The sequence below is a fragment of the Nerophis ophidion genome, unplaced genomic scaffold (assembly GCF_033978795.1).
Source record: "Nerophis ophidion isolate RoL-2023_Sa unplaced genomic scaffold, RoL_Noph_v1.0 HiC_scaffold_31, whole genome shotgun sequence".
Classification (NCBI taxonomy): Eukaryota; Metazoa; Chordata; class Actinopteri; order Syngnathiformes; family Syngnathidae; genus Nerophis; species Nerophis ophidion.
This window is the reverse complement of record NW_026906953.1, coordinates 1,333,795-1,357,507: the sequence shown is the minus strand read 5'-3', so window position 1 is coordinate 1,357,507 and position 23,713 is coordinate 1,333,795. Positions and strand designations below refer to the sequence as shown.

The 23,713-nt window shown below is 41.8% G+C and overlaps 1 protein-coding gene and 2 non-coding genes across 3 annotated transcripts; all 3 read right to left on the bottom strand.

Moving 5' to 3' along the window:
- Positions 1 to 1,469: 1,469 nt before the first annotated feature.
- Positions 1,470 to 1,542, bottom strand: trnaf-gaa (transfer RNA phenylalanine (anticodon GAA)). Its single transcript has one exon. It is a non-coding gene; the product is annotated as a tRNA-Phe (tRNA).
- Positions 1,543 to 2,379: 837 nt separating this feature from the next.
- trnay-gua (transfer RNA tyrosine (anticodon GUA)) lies at positions 2,380 to 2,466 on the bottom strand. Its single transcript is given in 2 exon segments — positions 2,380 to 2,415; positions 2,430 to 2,466. It is a non-coding gene; the product is annotated as a tRNA-Tyr (tRNA).
- An 11,850-nt stretch (positions 2,467 to 14,316) lies between these two features.
- On the bottom strand, positions 14,317 to 23,064 carry LOC133546539 (uncharacterized). The gene is made up of 3 exons (XM_061892305.1): positions 22,646 to 23,064; positions 21,638 to 21,904; positions 14,317 to 15,971 (listed from the first exon to the last, which is right to left on the bottom strand). Exons 1-3 carry the CDS (start codon positions 22,746 to 22,748, stop codon positions 15,727 to 15,729), a joined length of 615 nt encoding a protein of 204 aa, XP_061748289.1. The 5' UTR covers positions 22,749 to 23,064; the 3' UTR covers positions 14,317 to 15,726.
- Positions 23,065 to 23,713: the final 649 nt, after the last annotated feature.

Sequence of the window (23,713 nt, the reverse complement as noted above, 5' to 3'; positions counted from 1 at the left end):
AACAATTTTTACTCTAACAAGAGGAAGGCGTGCTCAGGTAAGATTTGTTTTGTTTCACCTTTTTCCTCACCCACTTTATTCTAAATGAATGTCCCGAGTATAACAACAGATACAACTTCCAGTTATCTATTCACAATGATAACAAGACAAAAAAAATGCATGTTCCAGTTAGTAGATATTTATTTTAAATGCAAAAAAACACTCTCAAAGAAACAGCACTGAATTTTGTTTCAGTTCAATTAACAAAAAACAACGAGCTAGTCAGGAGTTGAACCTAGAATCTTCTGATCCGTAGTCAGACATGTTATCCATTGCACCACTAGCTCCGTGCCCTGTAATTTTTTACAAGTTGTATATTGTAAACATCTTAGGCCAAAGGAACACACAGTTTACATGAGGCTTACTACCAAAACAGGGCTTTACTGACTGCTTATGTTGGACTTTAAAATCTAGTGACCTTCTATTTGTTGCAGCCTGGGCCTTCACCAGCTCTACCTGTTGCAGCTAACCTCCACTAAAAATTAAAACAAAATGCTTCTGGCAATATTTTGGGGAGCATCCAAGTTAAATGCAGCTCAGAGTTTGCAACTTCGGGAGAGGAGCTTCTTTTTTGGTCAAAACCTTCTTTGTTGATGACGATGTAAAACTGGCCTATCTGTCAAAAATGAGCTTTGGGTTCAAGCACTTGGGGAGCTTGAACTTTGACAGTTCCCAGCTTGTCACTGAACATCCTTACTAATTCACTTTCACCTGAGATTGCCAATATGGATGTTATCTCAGATGTTGGACATATCAGCACATCAAAGGTCCTGGGTAGCTCAGTCGGCAGAGCATCAGACTTTTAATCTGAGGGTTCAAGTGGCTGATGCTGACCTCCATACATTTCTCAAAAAATGTCCCTTTGCCCCCCTGCAGCAGTCTTTCGAATCTATTTTTGATTTAAATAGTTTTCAAAAATGATTGTTTTTTCTCTATTTCATTTGAAAAACTGAAATTCAAAAACATCCCTCACATCCACTTTAGTTCAGGTGGGAGAGCGTTAATGTGATTATCTGAAGGATTAAACGCAATACTTTAAAGTCAAATTGTTAGACAGTGTAACTGTATGGAAAAAGTTGTGGTTAATATTTTGCTGTAGGTGTGTTAGATGCACCTTCACCTCACACTGAGCTCAGCTTTATTACTCTCAGTTTCAAGTTATACAGTCCAAGACAAACCCTCAAGACAACAAATTTGTGTTTGAAACAGCCCGATGTAAGGCTCAGTTAAAGACCAAACATTGGCTTAAGGAACGATACACTGTTAAACCACGTAACAGTTGTCCAAATTAAAAAGAGAGGAAAGGTGTGTAACAACTGATACTAGGATTCCACCAGCAAGGCTGGCAGGCCAGGGAGACCATTTCAGTATTGTAAGAGCCACAGAAGGCTTATTAGTAAAATGAATTGATTTGGAAACTCAGCGAGTTGTGCTGAAACCCAGGATTGAACCAGGGACCTTCAGAACTTCAGTCTGACGCTCTCCCAACTGAGCTATTTCAGCTACGAAACATTTTCTTGGGTTTACATGTTCAAATGTAACCAAGGTCTGCCCTATTGGTGACTTTTGAGGGGTGGAAGGAGGTCTTTCCAAGGGGTCTCAAAGTCTAGTATTGGTCAGCAGAACAGGTACTTGAATCCCGGAAGCTCAAAAAGAATGTCTTACGCTCCATGACTGAGCATGTCAGGCTCTCTAAAAAATGTACCAAAATGCTTCTGAAGAATGTTTTATTACCGAGAATGTTATGATTATTGCAAACATTTGGCAGATTTTTCAGAAATGTTCAAAAGTTCTTAGCAGGCTAATAATTAATTCTTCAAGTGTAGATGAACCTTGCTTAGAAGAAAGATAGTTTAAATGGTATAAGAACAGATACAACTACCAGTTATACATTCGCAATAATAAAGAGAAAATAAACACATGTTTCAGTTAGTAGATTTAAAAAAAAAAAAAAAAAAAAGCAAAATAAACTCCCCCTAAAATTGTACAGAATACTGTTTCAGTTGAGTTAACAAACAACAGCACGCTGGCCAGGAGTTGAACCTAGAATCTTCTAGTCCGTAGTGAGACACATAATCCATTGCATCACTATCCCTACAGAAAGAAACATCTTACTGTAGGACAGGTTGTGTTTCGTAAATATCTTACGCCAAAACAACACACAGTTTACATCCTCAGGATGTAAGACATTATTTGGATTCTTATTTGAACCACATCACACAGAAATGTAATGTATGAATGAGTGAGAATGAGGGAGGGACAGTTTTTGGGTTGGTGCACTAATTGTAAGTGTATCTTGTGTTGTTTATCTTGATTTAATCATTTTAAAAAAAAGAGTAATCCTTCGAGCCGGATTTGAACCAGCGACCTAAGGATTCCAGCATGAGCAACTACAGTCCTCCACTCTACCAACTGAGCTATCGAAGGTTAGTATCACCACATACTTACTCTGATGTTTGAGTCACTTTAGTATCAAAGTTGACTTAGTTGACCTAAGTTGACTTAGTTGACCTAAATCACAAGTGTCTCAAAGGGCTGCACAAGCCCCAACAACGTCTTTGGCTCAGATCCCAAATCAGGGCAAGAAAAAACTCAACCCAATGGGATGACAATGAGAAACCTTGGAGGGGACCGCAGATGTAATTAAAAATATACCAAAATGAGGCCACGTCATTGAAGAATGTTTTACTACCATGAATGTTAGGAATATTGCATACAATTAAACTTCATTTAACCTGCCTGAAACCCTTTGAAACCATCCTGTTTAAATACCCTGTTGTGTACCTTGTTCATTTCGCTGTCAATTGGACTTCAACAAAAGTAGCTGACTATTTTTATGGCGTCACATTAGTGCCAAAAATCCAAGCGCATAAAAACTGTTATCGCGTGCTGATTCTCCACTTCGTGCGCGTGGTGCATTTTCGTTTTGGCACTTTGGGCGCGGGTATGCTTAGACGGCCCCTCCTTTCTGATTGGTCAGGCCAAAAAAGCTGAGCGTCAATCTGAAGTATAGCAGGGCGGGTCATGGTCAATATGTATCAAGATAATACAGCTCCTGTCGACAAACACATTCTAAATCATCCAAATTTAGTGGAGTTGTGGAAAATGTCAATTGAATTTGATCTAAAAGTCTTTGACGAAGGTAATGTCTCATCTGTTGAGAGAACATCACATAGTTAATGTGATTAATTTATTAATTTTCTTTCCTCTATCTACTTGAAGTTTACACCAGAGTCTACCCGAACCCACTTATCTATGCCTACTTCATATCAGGACCACATGATTAGCATTCTGTGGGTTCTTCCGAGGATGTCGTAGTCGTAGTGGTTTGTACAGTCCTTTGAGACATTTGTGATTTAGGGCTATATAAATAAACATTGATTGATATGGGCCTAATTATTCATGTTATGATTGCAATGACTATTTTAGTAGAATAATGAATGACAGGCTATCACTACAATTAATGAATATGGTTTTAATATTACTATAAAAAGTATTTACGTTTCTGCAAACAACTCAAATTATGGAACATGAGATATCAGCCCAGATCAGTACAGATGGCAGAGTTTAAAATATGTATTTAAAAAACAACCAAAAAAGCTAGCTCCCTACATTAGGCAAATTAATGAATGATATGATATGAATAAACACTCCATGTTTCTTCATTTTACCTCGGACAGCTGGTCCCCATCATTTTATTGGTGTCAATGGTACATGTACTATTTAAATATACAATACTCTGACATTTATAACAAATCGAACTGTTTGGAAATGAGTTGAAGTGGAGAATCAGCGCGGGACAACAGTTTTTATGTGCTTGGATTTTTGGCACTAATGTGACGCCATACATGTACTATTTAAATAACCATAACTTTCTCAATTTTCAACTAATTTCCAAACGGTTCGATTTGTTATAAATGTCTGAGTATTGTATGTATATGTATATTGAAATAGTACATGTATCTTTGACATCAATAAAATGATGGGGGCCAGCAGTCCGAGGTAAGATGGAGAAACATGGAGTGTTTATTCATATCTATGATGAAAGGTCCATGGCAGTTCCCTGGGATTAAAAAGAAAGGAAATCAGGTTTTCATGGCTGAACAAGTAAGTCTTTAATACTATTATCTCTCAGATTGAATTTGCCTAATGTATGGAGCTAGCTTTTTTTGTTGTTTTTTTAAATACATATTTTTAACTCTGCCATCTATACTGATCTAAGCTGATATCTCATTTTCCATAGTTTGAGTTGTTTGCAGAAACGTAAATACTTTTTATAGTAATATTAAAACCATATTACTTGGTTGTAGTGATAACCTGTCATTCATTATTCTACTAAAATAGTCATTGCAATCATAACATCAATAATTAGGCCCATATGCTAATCATGTGGTCCTGATATGAAGTAGGCATAGATAAGTGGCTTCAGGTAGACTCTGGTGTAAACTTAAAGTAGATAGAGGAAAGAAAATTAATAGTCCCCCATTGTGGCATACATTCAATATTTACATATACAAATATTAAATGAATAACAATATTTTTTTAAACAGACAAGTGAGGAAAGAAAACACATTTGAAAATATAATTTCCATCATTGACTGACATGTGTGGACTGATTGTATGAAAAGAGAGATATTGATCTTGACTCTTCATTAACTATGTGATGTTCTCTCAACAGATGAGACATTACCTTCTTTAAAGACTTTTGGATCAAATTCAATTGGCATTTTCCACAACTCCACTAATTTGGACTTTTCTAATGTGTTTGTCAACAGGAGCTGTATCATCTTGATACATATTGACCATGACCCGCCCTGCTATACGTCTGATTGGCCTGCAGCTATTTTCGCCTGACCAATCAGAAAGGAGGGGCGGTCTAAACATAATCGCCCCCAAAGTGCCAAAACCAAGACGGCGCACAAAGACACCGGGCGCAAGCAAAAAGGACGCCACGCACGCGCACAAAGGCACCAGACGCGCGCAAATGGGTGTCGCGCGCGTGTACGAAGTGGAGAATCAGCGCGCGATAACAGTTTTTATGCGCTTGGATTTTTGGCACTAATGTGACGCCATAGATTTGTCTCAACTGACCATTAAACTTGTGTCCCCAAGGCATTTGGCTCCAACTTCGGGAGAGTAGCTTCTTTTTTGGTCAAAACCTTCTTACTTGATGAGGATGTAAAAGTGTCTTAATTGTCATTAATGAGGTTTGTGTTCAAGCAATTGGTGAGTTGAGCTTTGACAGTTCCCAGCTTGTCACTGAACATCCTAACTAATTCATGTCCACCTGAGGTTGCCAATATGGCTGTTCTCTTAGATGTTGGGCAAATCAGGTTTGAAGAGGGACTGGGTAGCTCAGACAGCAGAGCATCACACTTTTAATCTGAGGGTCCAGGGTTCAAGTCCTTGTTCCAGCAACTGATGCTAGCCTCTTTACATTTCTGCAAAAACTTCACTTAGCAGTCCTGTAACCTGTATTTAGTTTGAGTAGTTTTCAAAAGCAGCCAACAAGAGGCCTTACAACCACTTTAGCTCAGGTGGCAGAGCATTAAACTGATCATCTGAAGGTTAAGACGCAAAGTGTTAAAGTGAAGTTGTTAGACTGTATGAAAGTTGTGCTTCATCTCTTGCTGTAAGTGTGTTGGATGCACCCTCACGTCACACTGAGCCCCGCTTTACTACTCTCACTTTCAACTCATACATGTTTGTTTACTTTGGACTGTAAGTGTGTTGGATGCACCCTCACGTCACACTGAGCCCCGCTTTACTACTCTCACTTTCAACTCATACATGTTTGTTTACTTTGGACTGTAAGTGTGTTGGATGCACCCTCACGTCACACTGAGCCCCGCTTTACTACTCTCACTTTCAACTCATACATGTTTGTTTACTTTGGACTGTAAGTGTGTTGGATGCACCCTCACGTCACACTGAGCCCCGCTTTACTACTCTCACTTTCAACTCATACATGTTTGTTTACTTTGGACTGTAAGTGTGTTGGATGCACCCTCACGTCACACTGAGCCCCGCTTTACTACTCTCACTTTCAACTCATACATGTTTGTTTACTTTGGACTGTAAGTGTGTTGGATACACCCTCACGTCACACTGAGCCCCGCTTTACTACTCTCACTTTCAACTCATACATGTTTGTTTACTTTGGACTGTAAGTGTGTTGGATGCACCCTCACGTCACACTGAGCCCAGCTTTACTACTCTCACTTTCAACTCATACATGTTTGTTTACTTTGGACTGTAAGTGTGTTGGATGCACCCTCACGTCACACTGAGCCCCGCTTTATTACTCTCACTTTCAACTCATACATGTTTGTTTACTTTGGACTGTAAGTGTGTTGGATGCACCCTCACGTCACACTGAGCCCCGCTTTACTACTCTCACTTTCAACTCATACATGTTTGTTTACTTTGGACTGTAAGTGTGTTGGATGCACCCTCACGTCACACTGAGCCCCGCTTTACTACTCTCACTTTCAACTCATACATGTTTGTTTACTTTGGACTGTAAGTGTGTTGGATGCACCCTCACGTCACACTGAGCCCCGCTTTACTACTCTCACTTTCAACTCATACATGTTTGTTTACTTTGGACTGTAAGTGTGTTGGATGCACCCTCACGTCACACTGAGCCCAGCTTTACTACTCTCACTTTCAACTCATACATGTTTGTTTACTTTGGACTGTAAGTGTGTTGGATGCACCCTCACGTCACACTGAGCCCCGCTTTACTACTCTCACTTTCAACTCATACATGTTTGTTTACTTTGGACTGTAAGTGTGTTGGATGCACCCTCACGTCACACTGAGCCCCGCTTTACTACTCTCACTTTCAACTCATACATGTTTGTTTACTTTGGACTGTAAGTGTGTTGGATGCACCCTCACGTCACACTGAGCCCCGCTTTATTACTCTCACTTTCAACTCATACATGTTTGTTTACTTTGGACTGTAAGTGTGTTGGATGCACCCTCACGTCACACTGAGCCCCGCTTTACTACTCTCCCTTTCAACTCATACATGTTTGTTTACTTTGGACTGTAAGTGTGTTGGATGCACCCTCACGTCACACTGAGCCCCGCTTTATTACTCTCACTTTCAACTCATACATGTTTGTTTACTTTGGACTGTAAGTGTGTTGGATGCACCCTCACGTCACACTGAGCCCCGCTTTACTACTCTCACTTTCAACTCATACATGTTTGTTTACTTTGGACTGTAAGTGTGTTGGATGCACCCTCACGTCACACTGAGCCCCGCTTTATTACTCTCACTTTCAACTCATACATGTTTGTTTACTTTGGACTGTAAGTGTGTTGGATGCACCCTCACGTCACACTGAGCCCCGCTTTACTACTCTCCCTTTCAACTCATACATGTTTGTTTACTTTGGACTGTAAGTGTGTTGGATGCACCCTCACGTCACACTGAGCCCCGCTTTATTACTCTCACTTTCAACTCATACATGTTTGTTTACTTTGGACTGTAAGTGTGTTGGATGCACCCTCACGTCACACTGAGCCCCGCTTTACTACTCTCACTTTCAACTCATACATGTTTGTTTACTTTGGACTGTAAGTGTGTTGGATGCACCCTCACGTCACACTGAGCCCCGCTTTACTACTCTCACTTTCAACTCATACATGTTTGTTTACTTTGGACTGTAAGTGTGTTGGATGCACCCTCACGTCACACTGAGCCCCGCTTTACTACTCTCACTTTCAACTCATACATGTTTGTTTACTTTGGACTGTAAGTGTGTTGGATGCACCCTCACGTCACACTGAGCCCAGCTTTACTACTCTCACTTTCAACTCATACATGTTTGTTTACTTTGGACTGTAAGTGTGTTGGATGCACCCTCACGTCACACTGAGCCCCGCTTTACTACTCTCACTTTCAACTCATACATGTTTGTTTACTTTGGACTGTAAGTGTGTTGGATACACCCTCACGTCACACTGAGCCCCGCTTTACTACTCTCACTTTCAACTCATACATGTTTGTTTACTTTGGACTGTAAGTGTGTTGGATGCACCCTCACGTCACACTGAGCCCCGCTTTATTACTCTCACTTTCAACTCATACATGTTTGTTTACTTTGGACTGTAAGTGTGTTGGATGCACCCTCACGTCACACTGAGCCCCGCTTTACTACTCTCCCTTTCAACTCATACATGTTTGTTTACTTTGGACTGTAAGTGTGTTGGATGCACCCTCACGTCACACTGAGCCCCGCTTTATTACTCTCACTTTCAACTCATACATGTTTGTTTACTTTGGACTGTAAGTGTGTTGGATGCACCCTCACGTCACACTGAGCCCCGCTTTACTACTCTCACTTTCAACTCATACATGTTTGTTTACTTTGGACTGTAAGTGTGTTGGATGCACCCTCACGTCACACTGAGCCCCGCTTTACTACTCTCACTTTCAACTCATACATGTTTGTTTACTTTGGACTGTAAGTGTGTTGGATGCACCCTCACGTCACACTGAGCCCCGCTTTACTACTCTCACTTTCAACTCATACATGTTTGTTTACTTTGGACTGTAAGTGTGTTGGATGCACCCTCACGTCACACTGAGCCCCGCTTTACTACTCTCACTTTCAACTCATACATGTTTGTTTACTTTGGACTGTAAGTGTGTTGGATGCACCCTCACGTCACACTGAGCCCCGCTTTACTACTCTCACTTTCAACTCATACATGTTTGTTTACTTTGGACTGTAAGTGTGTTGGATGCACCCTCACGTCACACTGAGCCCCGCTTTACTACTCTCACTTTCAACTCATACATGTTTGTTTACTTTGGACTGTAAGTGTGTTGGATGCACCCTCACGTCACACTGAGCCCCGCTTTACTACTCTCACTTTCAACTCATACATGTTTGTTTACTTTGGACTGTAAGTGTGTTGGATGCACCCTCACGTCACACTGAGCCCCGCTTTACTACTCTCACTTTCAACTCATACATGTTTGTTTACTTTGGACTGTAAGTGTGTTGGATGCACCCTCACGTCACACTGAGCCCAGCTTTACTACTCTCACTTTCAACTCATACATGTTTGTTTACTTTGGACTGTAAGTGTGTTGGATGCACCCTCACGTCACACTGAGCCCCGCTTTACTACTCTCACTTTCAACTCATACATGTTTGTTTACTTTGGACTGTAAGTGTGTTGGATGCACCCTCACGTCACACTGAGCCCCGCTTTACTACTCTCACTTTCAACTCATACATGTTTGTTTACTTTGGACTGTAAGTGTGTTGGATGCACCCTCACGTCACACTGAGCCCCGCTTTACTACTCTCACTTTCAACTCATACATGTTTGTTTACTTTGGACTGTAAGTGTGTTGGATGCACCCTCACGTCACACTGAGCCCCGCTTTACTACTCTCACTTTCAACTCATACATGTTTGTTTACTTTGGACTGTAAGTGTGTTGGATGCACCCTCACGTCACACTGAGCCCCGCTTTACTACTCTCACTTTCAACTCATACATGTTTGTTTACTTTGGACTGTAAGTGTGTTGGATGCACCCTCACGTCACACTGAGCCCCGCTTTACTACTCTCACTTTCAACTCATACATGTTTGTTTACTTTGGACTGTAAGTGTGTTGGATGCACCCTCACGTCACACTGAGCCCCGCTTTATTACTCTCACTTTCAACTCATACATGTTTGTTTACTTTGGACTGTAAGTGTGTTGGATGCACCCTCACGTCACACTGAGCCCCGCTTTATTACTCTCACTTTCAACTCATACATGTTTGTTTACTTTGGACTGTAAGTGTGTTGGATGCACCCTCACGTCACACTGAGCCCCGCTTTACTACTCTCACTTTCAACTCATACATGTTTGTTTACTTTGGACTGTAAGTGTGTTGGATGCACCCTCACGTCACACTGAGCCCCGCTTTATTACTCTCACTTTCAACTCATACATGTTTGTTTACTTTGGACTGTAAGTGTGTTGGATGCACCCTCACGTCACACTGAGCCCCGCTTTACTACTCTCACTTTCAACTCATACATGTTTGTTTACTTTGGACTGTAAGTGTGTTGGATGCACCCTCACGTCACACTGAGCCCCGCTTTACTACTCTCACTTTCAACTCTTACATGTTTGTTTACTTTGGACTGTAAGTGTGTTGGATGCACCCTCACGTCACACTGAGCCCCGCTTTACTACTCTCACTTTCAACTCATACATGTTTGTTTACTTTGGACTGTAAGTGTGTTGGATGCACCCTCACGTCACACTGAGCCCAGCTTTACTACTCTCACTTTCAACTCATACATGTTTGTTTACTTTGGACTGTAAGTGTGTTGGATGCACCCTCACGTCACACTGAGCCCCGCTTTACTACTCTCACTTTCAACTCATACATGTTTGTTTACTTTGGACTGTAAGTGTGTTGGATGCACCCTCACGTCACACTGAGCCCCGCTTTATTACTCTCACTTTCAACTCATACATGTTTGTTTACTTTGGACTGTAAGTGTGTTGGATGCACCCTCACGTCACACTGAGCCCCGCTTTACTACTCTCACTTTCAACTCATACATGTTTGTTTACTTTGGACTGTAAGTGTGTTGGATGCACCCTCACGTCACACTGAGCCCCGCTTTACTACTCTCACTTTCAACTCATACATGTTTGTTTACTTTGGACTGTAAGTGTGTTGGATGCACCCTCACGTCACACTGAGCCCAGCTTTACTACTCTCACTTTCAATTCATACATGTTTGTTTACTTTGGACTGTAAGTGTGTTGGATGCACCCTCACGTCACACTGAGCCCCGCTTTACTACTCTCACTTTCAACTCATACATGTTTGTTTACTTTGGACTGTAAGTGTGTTGGATGCACCCTCACGTCACACTGAGCCCCGCTTTACTACTCTCACTTTCAACTCATACATGTTTGTTTACTTTGGACTGTAAGTGTGTTGGATGCACCCTCACGTCACACTGAGCCCCGCTTTACTACTCTCCCTTTCAACTCATACATGTTTGTTTACTTTGGACTGTAAGTGTGTTGGATGCACCCTCACGTCACACTGAGCCCCGCTTTATTACTCTCACTTTCAACTCATACATGTTTGTTTACTTTGGACTGTAAGTGTGTTGGATGCACCCTCACGTCACACTGAGCCCCGCTTTACTACTCTCACTTTCAACTCATACATGTTTGTTTACTTTGGACTGTAAGTGTGTTGGATGCACCCTCACGTCACACTGAGCCCCGCTTTACTACTCTCACTTTCAACTCATACATGTTTGTTTACTTTGGACTGTAAGTGTGTTGGATGCACCCTCACGTCACACTGAGCCCCGCTTTATTACTCTCACTTTCAACTCATACATGTTTGTTTACTTTGGACTGTAAGTGTGTTGGATGCACCCTCACGTCACACTGAGCCCCGCTTTACTACTCTCACTTTCAACTCATACATGTTTGTTTACTTTGGACTGTAAGTGTGTTGGATGCACCCTCACGTCACACTGAGCCCCGCTTTACTACTCTCACTTTCAACTCATACATGTTTGTTTACTTTGGACTGTAAGTGTGTTGGATGCACCCTCACGTCACACTGAGCCCCGCTTTACTACTCTCACTTTCAACTCATACATGTTTGTTTACTTTGGACTGTAAGTGTGTTGGATGCACCCTCACGTCACACTGAGCCCCGCTTTACTACTCTCACTTTCAACTCATACATGTTTGTTTACTTTGGACTGTAAGTGTGTTGGATGCACCCTCACGTCACACTGAGCCCCGCTTTACTACTCTCACTTTCAACTCATACATGTTTGTTTACTTTGGACTGTAAGTGTGTTGGATGCACCCTCACGTCACACTGAGCCCCGCTTTATTACTCTCACTTTCAACTCATACATGTTTGTTTACTTTGGACTGTAAGTGTGTTGGATGCACCCTCACGTCACACTGAGCCCCGCTTTACTACTCTCACTTTCAACTCATACATGTTTGTTTACTTTGGACTGTAAGTGTGTTGGATGCACCCTCACGTCACACTGAGCCCAGCTTTACTACTCTCACTTTCAATTCATACATGTTTGTTTACTTTGGACTGTAAGTGTGTTGGATGCACCCTCACGTCACACTGAGCCCCGCTTTACTACTCTCACTTTCAACTCATACATGTTTGTTTACTTTGGACTGTAAGTGTGTTGGATGCACCCTCATGTCACACTGAGCCCCGCTTTACTACTCTCACTTTCAACTCATACATGTTTGTTTACTTTGGACTGTAAGTGTGTTGGATGCACCCTCACGTCACACTGAGCCCCGCTTTACTACTCTCACTTTCAACTCATACATGTTTGTTTACTTTGGACTGTAAGTGTGTTGGATGCACCCTCACGTCACACTGAGCCCCGCTTTACTACTCTCACTTTCAACTCATACATGTTTGTTTACTTTGGACTGTAAGTGTGTTGGATGCACCCTCACGTCACACTGAGCCCAGCTTTACTACTCTCACTTTCAACTCATACATGTTTGTTTACTTTGGACTGTAAGTGTGTTGGATGCACCCTCACGTCACACTGAGCCCAGCTTTACTACTCTCACTTTCAACTCATACATGTTTGTTTACTTTGGACCGGCTTTGAGATTGATTGCAAGGTTTGCAGTATCACCAACAGTGACCCACGTGCCATCAAGGCACTTCAGTGCTAGCAGTGGCGTAAACGTCCAAAGAGTTGGAGAGGCTGAGAAAAAGAGCACCTTGCTCATTGCAGAAAGGTCCTGTCAAGCAGCTTGTCACATTTAACAATCTGATGTTGAGGTTATTTGCTCAGTTTACGGCCAGACTACACTGAGCATGCCGGATCTGGTCAGCTCTGAGAATGTAAGCCCGGTCAGGCCTGGTTAGTATTTGGATGGGAGAGTGAGCGGGAATACCATGTGCTTTACGCCTTTGGCAATGCACCCTTTTGCTTTTCTTACAACGCTTACAGGAACTTGCCATACTTGTCAATACAGCTACATATTGCTCGTCCAAACAAAACCTTGCTCTTCTGACAGAAAAACATGATACAACCTGCCTATCATGTGATTCTACCATGTTGGCAAAATACAAACACACAATATATTGACATATATAACACATAAAACATGGAATTAGAAGTGAACAGTACCCATCCCTACCAGCAAGTGTTGTTGTACTGGAAACTAATTTACAAACACAACTTCATCACACACAATACTCCACTGTGGAATTGTTCTTATATTAAAATGAGAAACAAATCCATCTTTGTACAGCAATGGTTTGAAAAAGGCATTTGGTCGCTGATGCACTTATTGACTGATAAAATATTTTATTACTTGAATGTTTCATTAAGTACGACCTGCAAACAGACAAAATATTTTAAGCAATTATAAAGGCTTTTGTTCAAAATATTGTGATTCCTGTAAATCTTTTTTTTTTTTACTTCTTTACTATTTCTTCTTTACTGTATTTTCTCTGGAACAAAAAAAAAAGAAAATACCCATAATTTGAAAGTTTCCATTCTTCCAAACGCCAAAGGGTTAATTTAAGAAAAAAAGCCCCGGATTGATAACTTTAAATAATTTTTAAGATGTTGTTTTGCAATTGAAGACAACACTTGTTCGTTCTGCGATAGGGAAACAAAATAAACACTATATTTTATGAATGAAATGAATGAATGAAATCCCTGTGAGACGATGTACAATATCGGCTTTTCCCTGACATTCCAAACTTTGATTGATATTAATATTGTTTTGGGGATGTTGAAAAAGAAAAAAAAAAAATGTCTAAAACACAATAAGGGATCTTTCTGTGTGGAGTTTGCATGTTCTCCCCGTGACTGCGTGGGTTCCCTCCGGGTACTCCGGCTTCCTCCCACCTCCAAAGACATGCACCTGGGGATAGGCCCCTCCCACCTCCAAAGACATGCACCTGGGGATAGGCCCCTCCCACCCCCAAAGACATACACCTGGGGATAGGTTGATTGGCAACACTAAATGGTCCCTAATGTGTGAATGTGAGTGTGAATGTTGTTTGTCTATCTGTGTTGGCCCTGCGATGAGGTGGCGACTTATCCAGGTTGTACACTGCCTTCCGCCTGATTGTAGCTGAGATAGGCACCAGCGCCCCCCGTGACCCCAAAGGGAAAAGTGGTAGAAAATGGATGGATGGATGTTTTTAATTCACAAATGTATGTTTGAAAAACAAAACCATCCTTCCACAAACAATTCAGACATTTTCTCTCACTTTTTATTGCATAGAGGTCTGGGGACATACATTTAAAATAATCACAACACAATTATCATAATACAAAAGAGAGTAATAAAGATAATAATAAAATGGATTACAGATTCCCAACAAATGATTCATAAAATCACACATTTTAAAATTGTATAAAAGACAACTGTTTAAATGATGTATAAAGTAAATAATAATATGCTTCCTGAAGTGGTCCAGAAGATGTTTCAGATGTGAACCAGTACATATGTATATCATATAAAGGTGATAATCTATGGGATTATTAACAATTAGAAGTACAAATAAGTAATAATTTTATATTTCAAACTATGTAATCTATAAATGTAAAGATCATATTAAACAGATTGTTAGACAAACAACAATGTCACACATGTTATATGTGCTGATGTTGTTAGAAAGTCAAAATGAAAGTCTGGACAGTTTATTTCAAATCCTGCAGTTTCATTTGCTGCTGCTGTTCTCACCAGCACACTTGTGTTTCTTACACTGCTACTTAGAAGACAATCTTTCACCACACACACTGCAACTCAACACTTTCTCTCCTGGGTGTCTTCTCATGTGTGCTACAAAGTTTGATCGGTCACAAAAGCTTCTGTTGCAGATTGAACAGGAATGCGATTTTTTCCCAGTGTGTGTTCTCATGTGTCTTTTCACATCTGTACTTCTTGTAAAACCTTTACCACAGATTGAACAGGAAAAAGCTTTTTCACCAGTGTGTGTTCTCATGTGTCTTTTCACATCCTGACTTTGTGCAAAACCTTTACCACAGGTTGAACAGGAAAAAGGTTTTTCACCAGTGTGTGTTCTCATGTGTACTTTCAAATTGATACTTTGTCTAAAACCTTTACTGCAGAGTGAACAAGAAAAAGGTTTTTCTCCAGTGTGTGTTCTCATGTGTGTTTTCAGACTACAATGGTATTTAAGGGTTTTGTGACAGTGAGAAGATGTGAAGTGAGTGTTGTCAGTGTGACATGTCTTATCATCTTTAGAGTCTTCATCATCAGTGTCAGGAGAGTGTGACGTTGTGTCCTCACTATCTGATAGTGGAGCTAAGAGCTTGTCTGCTTGTGATCCTCCACAGTGGTCTCCATCAGCTTCTGTTGTCATGTGTTGTGTTGAGCTGCTGCTTGGAGGCTCCCCCCCTCCCCTCTCCTCACTTTCACCTTTCACCTCATCATCTTCACTCTTCACAGGGACACCAGTCACTGGGAACTCCTCCAACCATTTAGGCTGACTGATGCCCTCTTCCTCCTCTTCCTCTTTAATGTGCGGCGGCTCTTGGTCCTCCTCTTCCTCTTTAAAGTAGGGTGTCAGTGGGTCCTCCTCTTCCTTTTTAATGTGAGGGGTCAGCAGGTTCTCTTGCTCCTTAAAGTGAGGGGTCAGTGGGTCCTCCTCTTCCTTTTGATGTGTAAGATCAGTGGGTCCTCCGCTTGCCCTTTAATGTGAAGGGTCAGTTTAACATTATGGGTCTGTGGCGTCTCGCCTTCCTCTTTAATGTGGGGGGGATGTGGCTCCTCTCCTCCCTCTTTGCTGTGCTGGGAATGTGGTACCTCTTTTTTCTCGCGTATGTTGGGGGACTGTGGTTCCTTCTCCTGCTCATGGGGTAGAGGTTCTTCTTCAACGTCTGCGGGACAGGAGAAAACAAACATTCTTTAGAAAAGTCCAGCTTTGCTCAAATCAAACCAAATCAACTTTACTTATAAAGCACATTTAATATTTACCACAAAGTGCTGTACAATAGACAGGTTAAAAGATAACACAAGGGAAACTAGCAAACACACCACAACACAAACAAAGCCCGATAGATAATAAATAAAACATAGAAACAGGTTCACAGCAGGTGCATAATGGGCTGCCATAGCAAAATGGAGATCACAGAATGTTAAAGGCCATGGAATAAAAGTGTGTTTTTAAGAGTGATTTAAAAACAGGAAGAGAGGAGGCCTGTCTAACACTCAAAGTTAAGTTGTTCCAGAGCTTGCGAGTAGCAGCGGCGAAAGCTCTGTCACCGCTTAGCTTCAGCCTTGTGTAAGAGACCGTCAACAGCAGCTGACGTTACTGCCCCCCCCCCCATTATCTAAGGGATCAGGTGGGGGTGGGGGGCGTGTTCAGCAAGGCCGAAGGAGGTCGGAGATGTATGTTGGAGCGATGTTGTTTAGACATTTGAAAACAAATAGTAGTTCTACTAATTGATTCGGTAGAGCCCAGGGAGCCAGTGAAGGGACGCTAGTATGGGGGTGATGTGCTCACGCCTGTGGGTCTGTGTTAGCAGACGAGCAGCAGAGTTCTGCACGAGCTGCAGGCAGGCGAGGGAGGCCCGGCTAATGCCTACATACAGAGCGTTGCAGTCGTCAAGACGAGTCGAGATAAATCCCTACGTACAGTAGTTATAAGTGCCGAGGGGAGGGAGAGCGACTTGGACTAAACAACATAAAATCACAGGGCCAACACTGATAAACAGACAACATTCACACTCACATTCACACACTAGGGCCAATTTAGTGTTGCCAATCAACCTATCCCCAGGTGCATTTCTTTGGAAGTGGGAGGAAGCCGGAGTACCCGGAGGGAACCCACACATTCACGGGGAGGACATGCACACTCCACACAGAAAGATCCCGAGCCCGGGATTGAACCCTGACTACTCAGGGCCTTCATATTGTGAGGCAGACGCACTAACCCCTCTTCCATCCTGTAAACTCTGCTGGTACTATTCCAGAAGAGAGGCTACTATTGATAATGTTAAGGACGCTTGATCCAATAGTAGCAAGTACCTCCTTAAACAGGTAAGGTGGGAGGGCATCTGCAGGAGAACCAGAGGGCTTCAAATGACTAACCGTGTCCTTTAGAAAGGAAAAGGACACCGGCTCAAACTGATGGAAAACAGAAGAAAAGTGCAGAGGAATAGAAAGGTCCTAGGAAAGCTGAGATAAACTGGCTCTAGTTGATACAATTTAGTCAGTGAAAAAGTGGACAGAATTTTCACAGAATTCTGAAGAAGCATCAAAACCAACAGATTTGGGAGCGTCAATGACAATGCTAATGGTCTTGAACAGAACTCTGGGGTTGTTACAGTTAGAAGCTATAATCTCAGATAGATATTTATTCATCTTTGCTGGAGGACAACATGCTCTCTTTAAAAATGGCAAAAGACACATGCAGCCTGTCTTTTTTCCATTGTTCTCTCTGCTCTCCTACATTCGCGCCTGGCCGCACGAGTGATGTCATTCAACCAGGGCTCAGGTGTGGGTTTGGCGCGGCGGAACTTGAAAGGAGGGATAGTATCCAGTGTTTGTAAACAAATAGAGTTGAACCCAGAAACCAACTCTTCAGTATTCAGACACACAGAGGCTGCAGAATTATCATCACAAAGATTCTAAAAAATGGAAGAGAAAACAGAGCAGGAGACCAAGAATTAAACATGCGAGAGCGTTGAGGCGGAGCGCACAATGTAACGGACACTGAGTGGGAATATCAAACAGGATCGGCATATGATCAGAGAACACAGCGTCGCAAACCATACGAGAGCACTAAATGGAGTTTATGCCTGCGTTCATGTGTGGAACCACACACAGACTGTACAAAGTTAAATGAGTCAGGAAGCTCCTGGAAAGCGACTCGTCTGGGCTTAGGTGTGAATATTAAAATCACCAGCAATAAGGACAAGATTATATTTAGGCAGGATTTCAGCCCAAATTTCAGAAAAGTCAGTTATAAAGTCTTTGTGGTACTTGGGTGGTTGATGGACGACGGCACACAGGACGACATCAGAAAGACCCAGTTCAAACATGCACAGTTCCAAGCTTGAAAAGGAGGATTGCAGGCGTATCAGACGGCATTTAAATTCATTTTTAAAAACCACTGCTAATCCTCCTCCTTTTCGACCAGACGACCGCGGAGAATAAACGTAGGAACACTCTGGAAGCAGAAGTTCATTAAGAGGGGCGGACTCACCGGCTCTCAGCCATGTTTCCGTCACACAGAATTGGTCAAGTCTGCGGGAAGTTCAGGATAATCGTTTTGTTTGTCAAAGATTTTGCGTTCACAAGACTGAACCTGGCAGGGGCCACCACGTCCAAGGCCGCAGCTATTCCAGGTGGGGCCCGACAGACAGCCCGCAGGTGGCGGGAATCCACCCCGCGCCTCCGGGGGCGGGGACAGCAGGAGCAACGGCGGCAAGTCTCATCCTCCAAACCAACGATATAGGAACAAGCCAGGAACCGATGGGATCCAGCGAGCGTGCAGGAGTAGACCATTCCTCCTTCGGGAAGCCATTGGAAGCCGGGCCAGGAGTGCCCTAAATTTCACCAGCTGGCCGCCACGTTTACCACGGCGCCGGAGACACTGCCGCTGGGGGAGAGGAACCAGGGGGCGGGAAAGGAAGGCAGGAATCCATGCAGGTGAAAAAGCTGACTTGGACCCCAGCAATTACACAGTCGATGCTTGTCCTGGACTGTGGTGCCGGGGAACCACACAGTGATGGAGGAGGTGAGGATGGACTCGATGATGGCTGAATAAAACTGCACCAGCATCTTGGTCGGCACCTTAAGTTACCTCAGCTGCCGCAGGAAGTACATCCTTTGTTGGGCCTTCTTCGTCATACACAAGCAGTGAGCTGACAGAGACGAAAATAGACGCAAACAACACAAAAACGAACAGAGCTGACAGCGAGACACAGCAGGCCAAAGCACATACTAGCGCCATCTTTGAAATACCTAAAACTCATTATTATATCAACGATCAGAGACAGAAACTCTTCATTTAACATAATGTCCTTGTTTGATGCTTCAAAACAGCTCAATTAACACATAAAAAGGAAAAGTGAAATAACAGACGGACAGGGCTTTGCTGTTTGTAACACACACACACACACAGCAAAATGCGCTAATGTTAAAAGCTAATTAGCCTTCACCTCAAGCCAGGACTGCAAGCGAGCTGAGCTGCTGTTTGTTTCTAGAACGTCAACGGGCTCATAGTGATGTTACTAGTACAAACCTTGTTTCCATATGAGTTGGGAAATTGTGTTAGATGTAAACATAAACGGAATAAAATGATTTGCAAATCCTTTTCAACCCATATTCAATTGAATGCACTACAAAGACAACATATTTGATGTTCAAACTCATAAACTTTATTTTTTTTGCAAATAATAATTAACTTAAAATTTCGTGGCTGCAACCCATGCCAAAGTAGTTGGGAAAGGGCATGTTCACCACTGTGTTACATCACCTTTTCTTTTAACAACACTCAATAAACGTTTGGGAACTGAGGAAACTAATTGTTGAAGCTTTGAAAGTGGAATTCTTTCCCATTCTTGTTTTATGTAGAGCTTCAGTCCTTCAACAGTCCGGGGTCTCCGCTGTTGTATTTTATGCTTCATAATGTGTCACACATTTTCAATGGGAGACAGGTATGGACTGCAGGCGGGCCAGGAAAGTACCCGCACTCTTTTACAACGAAGCCACGCTGTTGTAACACTTGTCTTGCTGAAATAAGCAGGGGGCGTCCCTGATAACGTTGCTTGGATGGCAACATATGGTGCTCCAAAACCTGTATGGACCATTCAGCATTAATGGTGCCTTCACAGATGTGTAAGTTACCTATGCCTTGGGCACTAATACACCCCCATACCATCACACATGTGTAAGTTACCCATGTCTTGGGCACTAATACACCCCCATACCATCACACATGTGTAAGTTACCCATGCCTTGGGCACTAATACACCCCCATACCATCACAGATGCTGCCTTTTGAACTTTGCGCCTACAACAATCCGGATGGTTATTTTCCTCTTTGTTCTGGAGGACACCACGTCGTCTGTTTCCAGACCACAGAACACCTTTCCACTTTGCATCAGTCCATCTTAGGTGAGCTCGGGCCCAGCCAAGCCGGCGGCGTTTCAGGATATTGTTGATAAATGGGTTTGGCTTTGCATAGTAGAGTTTTAACTTGCACTTACACATGTAGCGCCCAACTATAGTTACTGACAGTGGTTTTATGAAGTGTTCCTGAGCCCATGTGGTGATATCATTTACACACTGATGTCGGTTTTTGATGCGGTACTGCCTGAGGGCTCAAAGGTCCGTAATATCATTGCTTACGTGCAGTGATTTCTCCAGATTCTCTGAACTTTTGATGATTTTACGGACCGTAGATGGTAAAATCCCTAAATTACTTGCAATAGCTTGTTGAGAAATGTTGTTCTAAAACTGTTCGACAATTTGCTTACAAAGTGGTGACCCTCATCCTTGTTTGTGAATTACTTAGCATTTCATGGAATCTGCTTTTATACCCAATCATGGCACCCACCTGTTCCCAATGAGCCTGCACACCTGTGGGATGTTCCATATAAGTGTTTGATGAGCATTCCTCAACTTTATCAGTAGGTATTGCCACCTTTCTCAACTTCTTTGTCACGTGTTGCTGGCATTAAATTCTAAAGTTAATGATTATTTGCGGGAAAAAAAAGTTTATCAGTTTGAACATCAAATATGTTGTCTTTGTAGCATATTCAACTGAATATGGGTTGAAAAGGATTTGCAAATCATTGTATTCTGTTTATATTTACATCTAACACAATTTCCCAACTCATATGGAAACATGGTTTGTAGTTGACTGGGAGGTGTTTATTATAATTTGGGGAGAGTCCGCTGCCTGATGCTTACCTGCTAAACACCTACCTGCTTATGACGACGGTGGACCACTGACTCCTTGCGCTCTGAATACACACTGCTGATTGGCTGTTACTGCTCTGAATATGCACTGCTGATTGGCTGTTACCGCTCTTTCTGTAACCAATCAGATGGTTTTGTGGGTGGGACAATGCTGGGTGCTGTGTAGAGTACTGACAGGGACAGGCATAACGAAGCGGAGCAGCTTGTTAAGGCTTTAGGTTAATATGTTCGTGTGGAAACTCATTCGGTACACCTCCGAACCAAACCGAAACCCCCGTACCGAAACGGTTCAATACAAATACACGTATACACAAATACATCCCTAATCTTCATCACTAAACCTTTGAAATATGCTGACATATGTGCTGCTAAGGTAAATAAACAGTAGCCATATTGAATGTTTGCCTTCATTTGACCACGTGAGGTAAGGAGGACGGCCTCTAGGTCACATGGTTACACCCCAGCAATTACACTGTTGATGATTGATGAGCAATCATTTTTAAATGGTGGTGTTAAAAAGCAAATATATCTCCATCTTTAGTGATAAATGTGTCCCCCGGATGAACATGTGTCACAAACATTGTATTAGATGATATGTGGATGTTGTGCTTACTTGGACTGTGATGAAGCTGTGAGGACTCAGGTGGTTTGTCTTCATGCTCTTCAGTCTTCACAGAGACAACAGTCAGTGGAAACTTGCTGACATCAGCCTCCTCCTGCCCTACAGGACACTCTCCCTCCTCTTCCTCTTTAAAATAAAAGGGCTGTGAATCCCCCTTGTCCCCTTTAAAATGTGAGGGCTGTGGATATTCTAAAGTGAAACTGTCCCCCTGCAGATGAGGGAGACATTCTTCTTGGTGTTCAATCGGCTGATGGATGTCTACAGGACACAAACAAAACACATTTTAGCTCATACATGCTAAGTATTAAATCGTACATGAAATAATGGGCTCTAGCTATTGAAAATGTTATTAATCAAGTGTTCTACGGGAAATGTTTCCGATTAATTGAGTAACTGGATAAAACATAGTGTTGCTTGGTAAAAGACGAACTTAAGCGACTATAAGACACTTCACTTAATAATGAACAGTCAATTGGTTTGAGATGGTATGAGATCAAGATGTCATCTTTAGAGCAGGCTGTTTTTTCAATAATCAATGCAACATTAATGGCTGCATCAACGAACACCGACATGAAGGAAATAGCAGGTCAGTATAGCTTTGACACACATATATAACTTGTCAAACCTGCCAGCTAGCAGGCTAGGTTTACAGCATCAGTAACCATGGTAACTGACTCTGAATTTGTCTTACCTCTCTTATTTTTGGAGGTAAAACTCTCGAGCTTTCCATACTCAGGACTTTGCACTTAACCCGCTCTCTGGAATATTCCCCCGGTGACTGTGTGAGTTTTGTGTAAACATGTTGATACACATTGTTACAAACATCAACCTCTCATAAATATTGTGTGTCTGAAACAGTCTCCTTCTTATCAACAATGTAAAACAATCAGTGCATCATCCTCACATGACAATTCATCTTCCTACAGACAACTTATTGAAGAACAGTGTTATTAATAAATATAAAGTTAGTAAAGATGTGAGAGTAAGAAGTAAACAAACCTGTTCTGTGTAACACAACTTGATGTTTTTCATGTTGTCGCTCCTTCTCCTCTTTTGTTGGACAAAGTTCCTCCTCGTACTCTGCTGTGGTTCTTTGGCACATTTTCACACAATCACAACACTTTACACTCACACTTGATCTCTACTTAGTGATGTGTTTTGATCACTTCCGCCTCTCTTTGTTAGCAGCTAACAAGCTAAGCTAACTAGCAGGCTAAGCTAGCTCGAGAAGCATCAAAGTGCGCTCAGACTAATATAACCGGATGCAAACAGTTATTAACGATGTTTACTCTATTTACTAGAGTGTAATAAAGGACATATATGTGTACATGGAGGCACAGATTAAGAACACTGAACTGTGACGACTGCAATAACGTCTTCACCGTCAGACGCCATCTTGCTTTATCCTCGCCGTGTTTGGTTCGCGCTCGGTGTTGTCAGATCTCGCGAGAGAAACAAGTAACCAGCTCTTTTCCAAATCTCGCGAGAGGAATAAGTACAACCAGCTTTCCACCCCCGGTAAAACTATTTTATTATATACTATTTACTTCTTGTGAAAATAAAAGTAAACTCGTCCATTTCAAATTTTCCCCCCAAAAAACAGAACACATAATACTTATTTCCGTGAAAATATTCAAATATTTAAAAATGTTTTGAAACAAAAGTAGCATAAGGAAAGAAAAACAAGAAACAAAATTAATATTACACTCATATTATTTTTGTTTTTGATGGTAATCGTTTTTATAATGTATTTTAGAATGTGGGAGGTTTTCATGTTCTTTTAAAATTTCCTTTGTCGTTATTTATATTATATCCATCAATCTATATATCTATATATCTACCTCTCTCTCTCTCTCTCTCTCTCCCTCTCTCGCTCTCTCTCTCTCTCTCTATATATATATATATATACATATATATATATATACACATACATATATATATATATATATATATATATATATATATATATATATATATATATATATATATAGTTTTTTTTTACTAAATAGTTGGCAGCAGAGGCTCCATGTATTACCTGAAGAAACATTTTGACTTCTGACCTTTCCA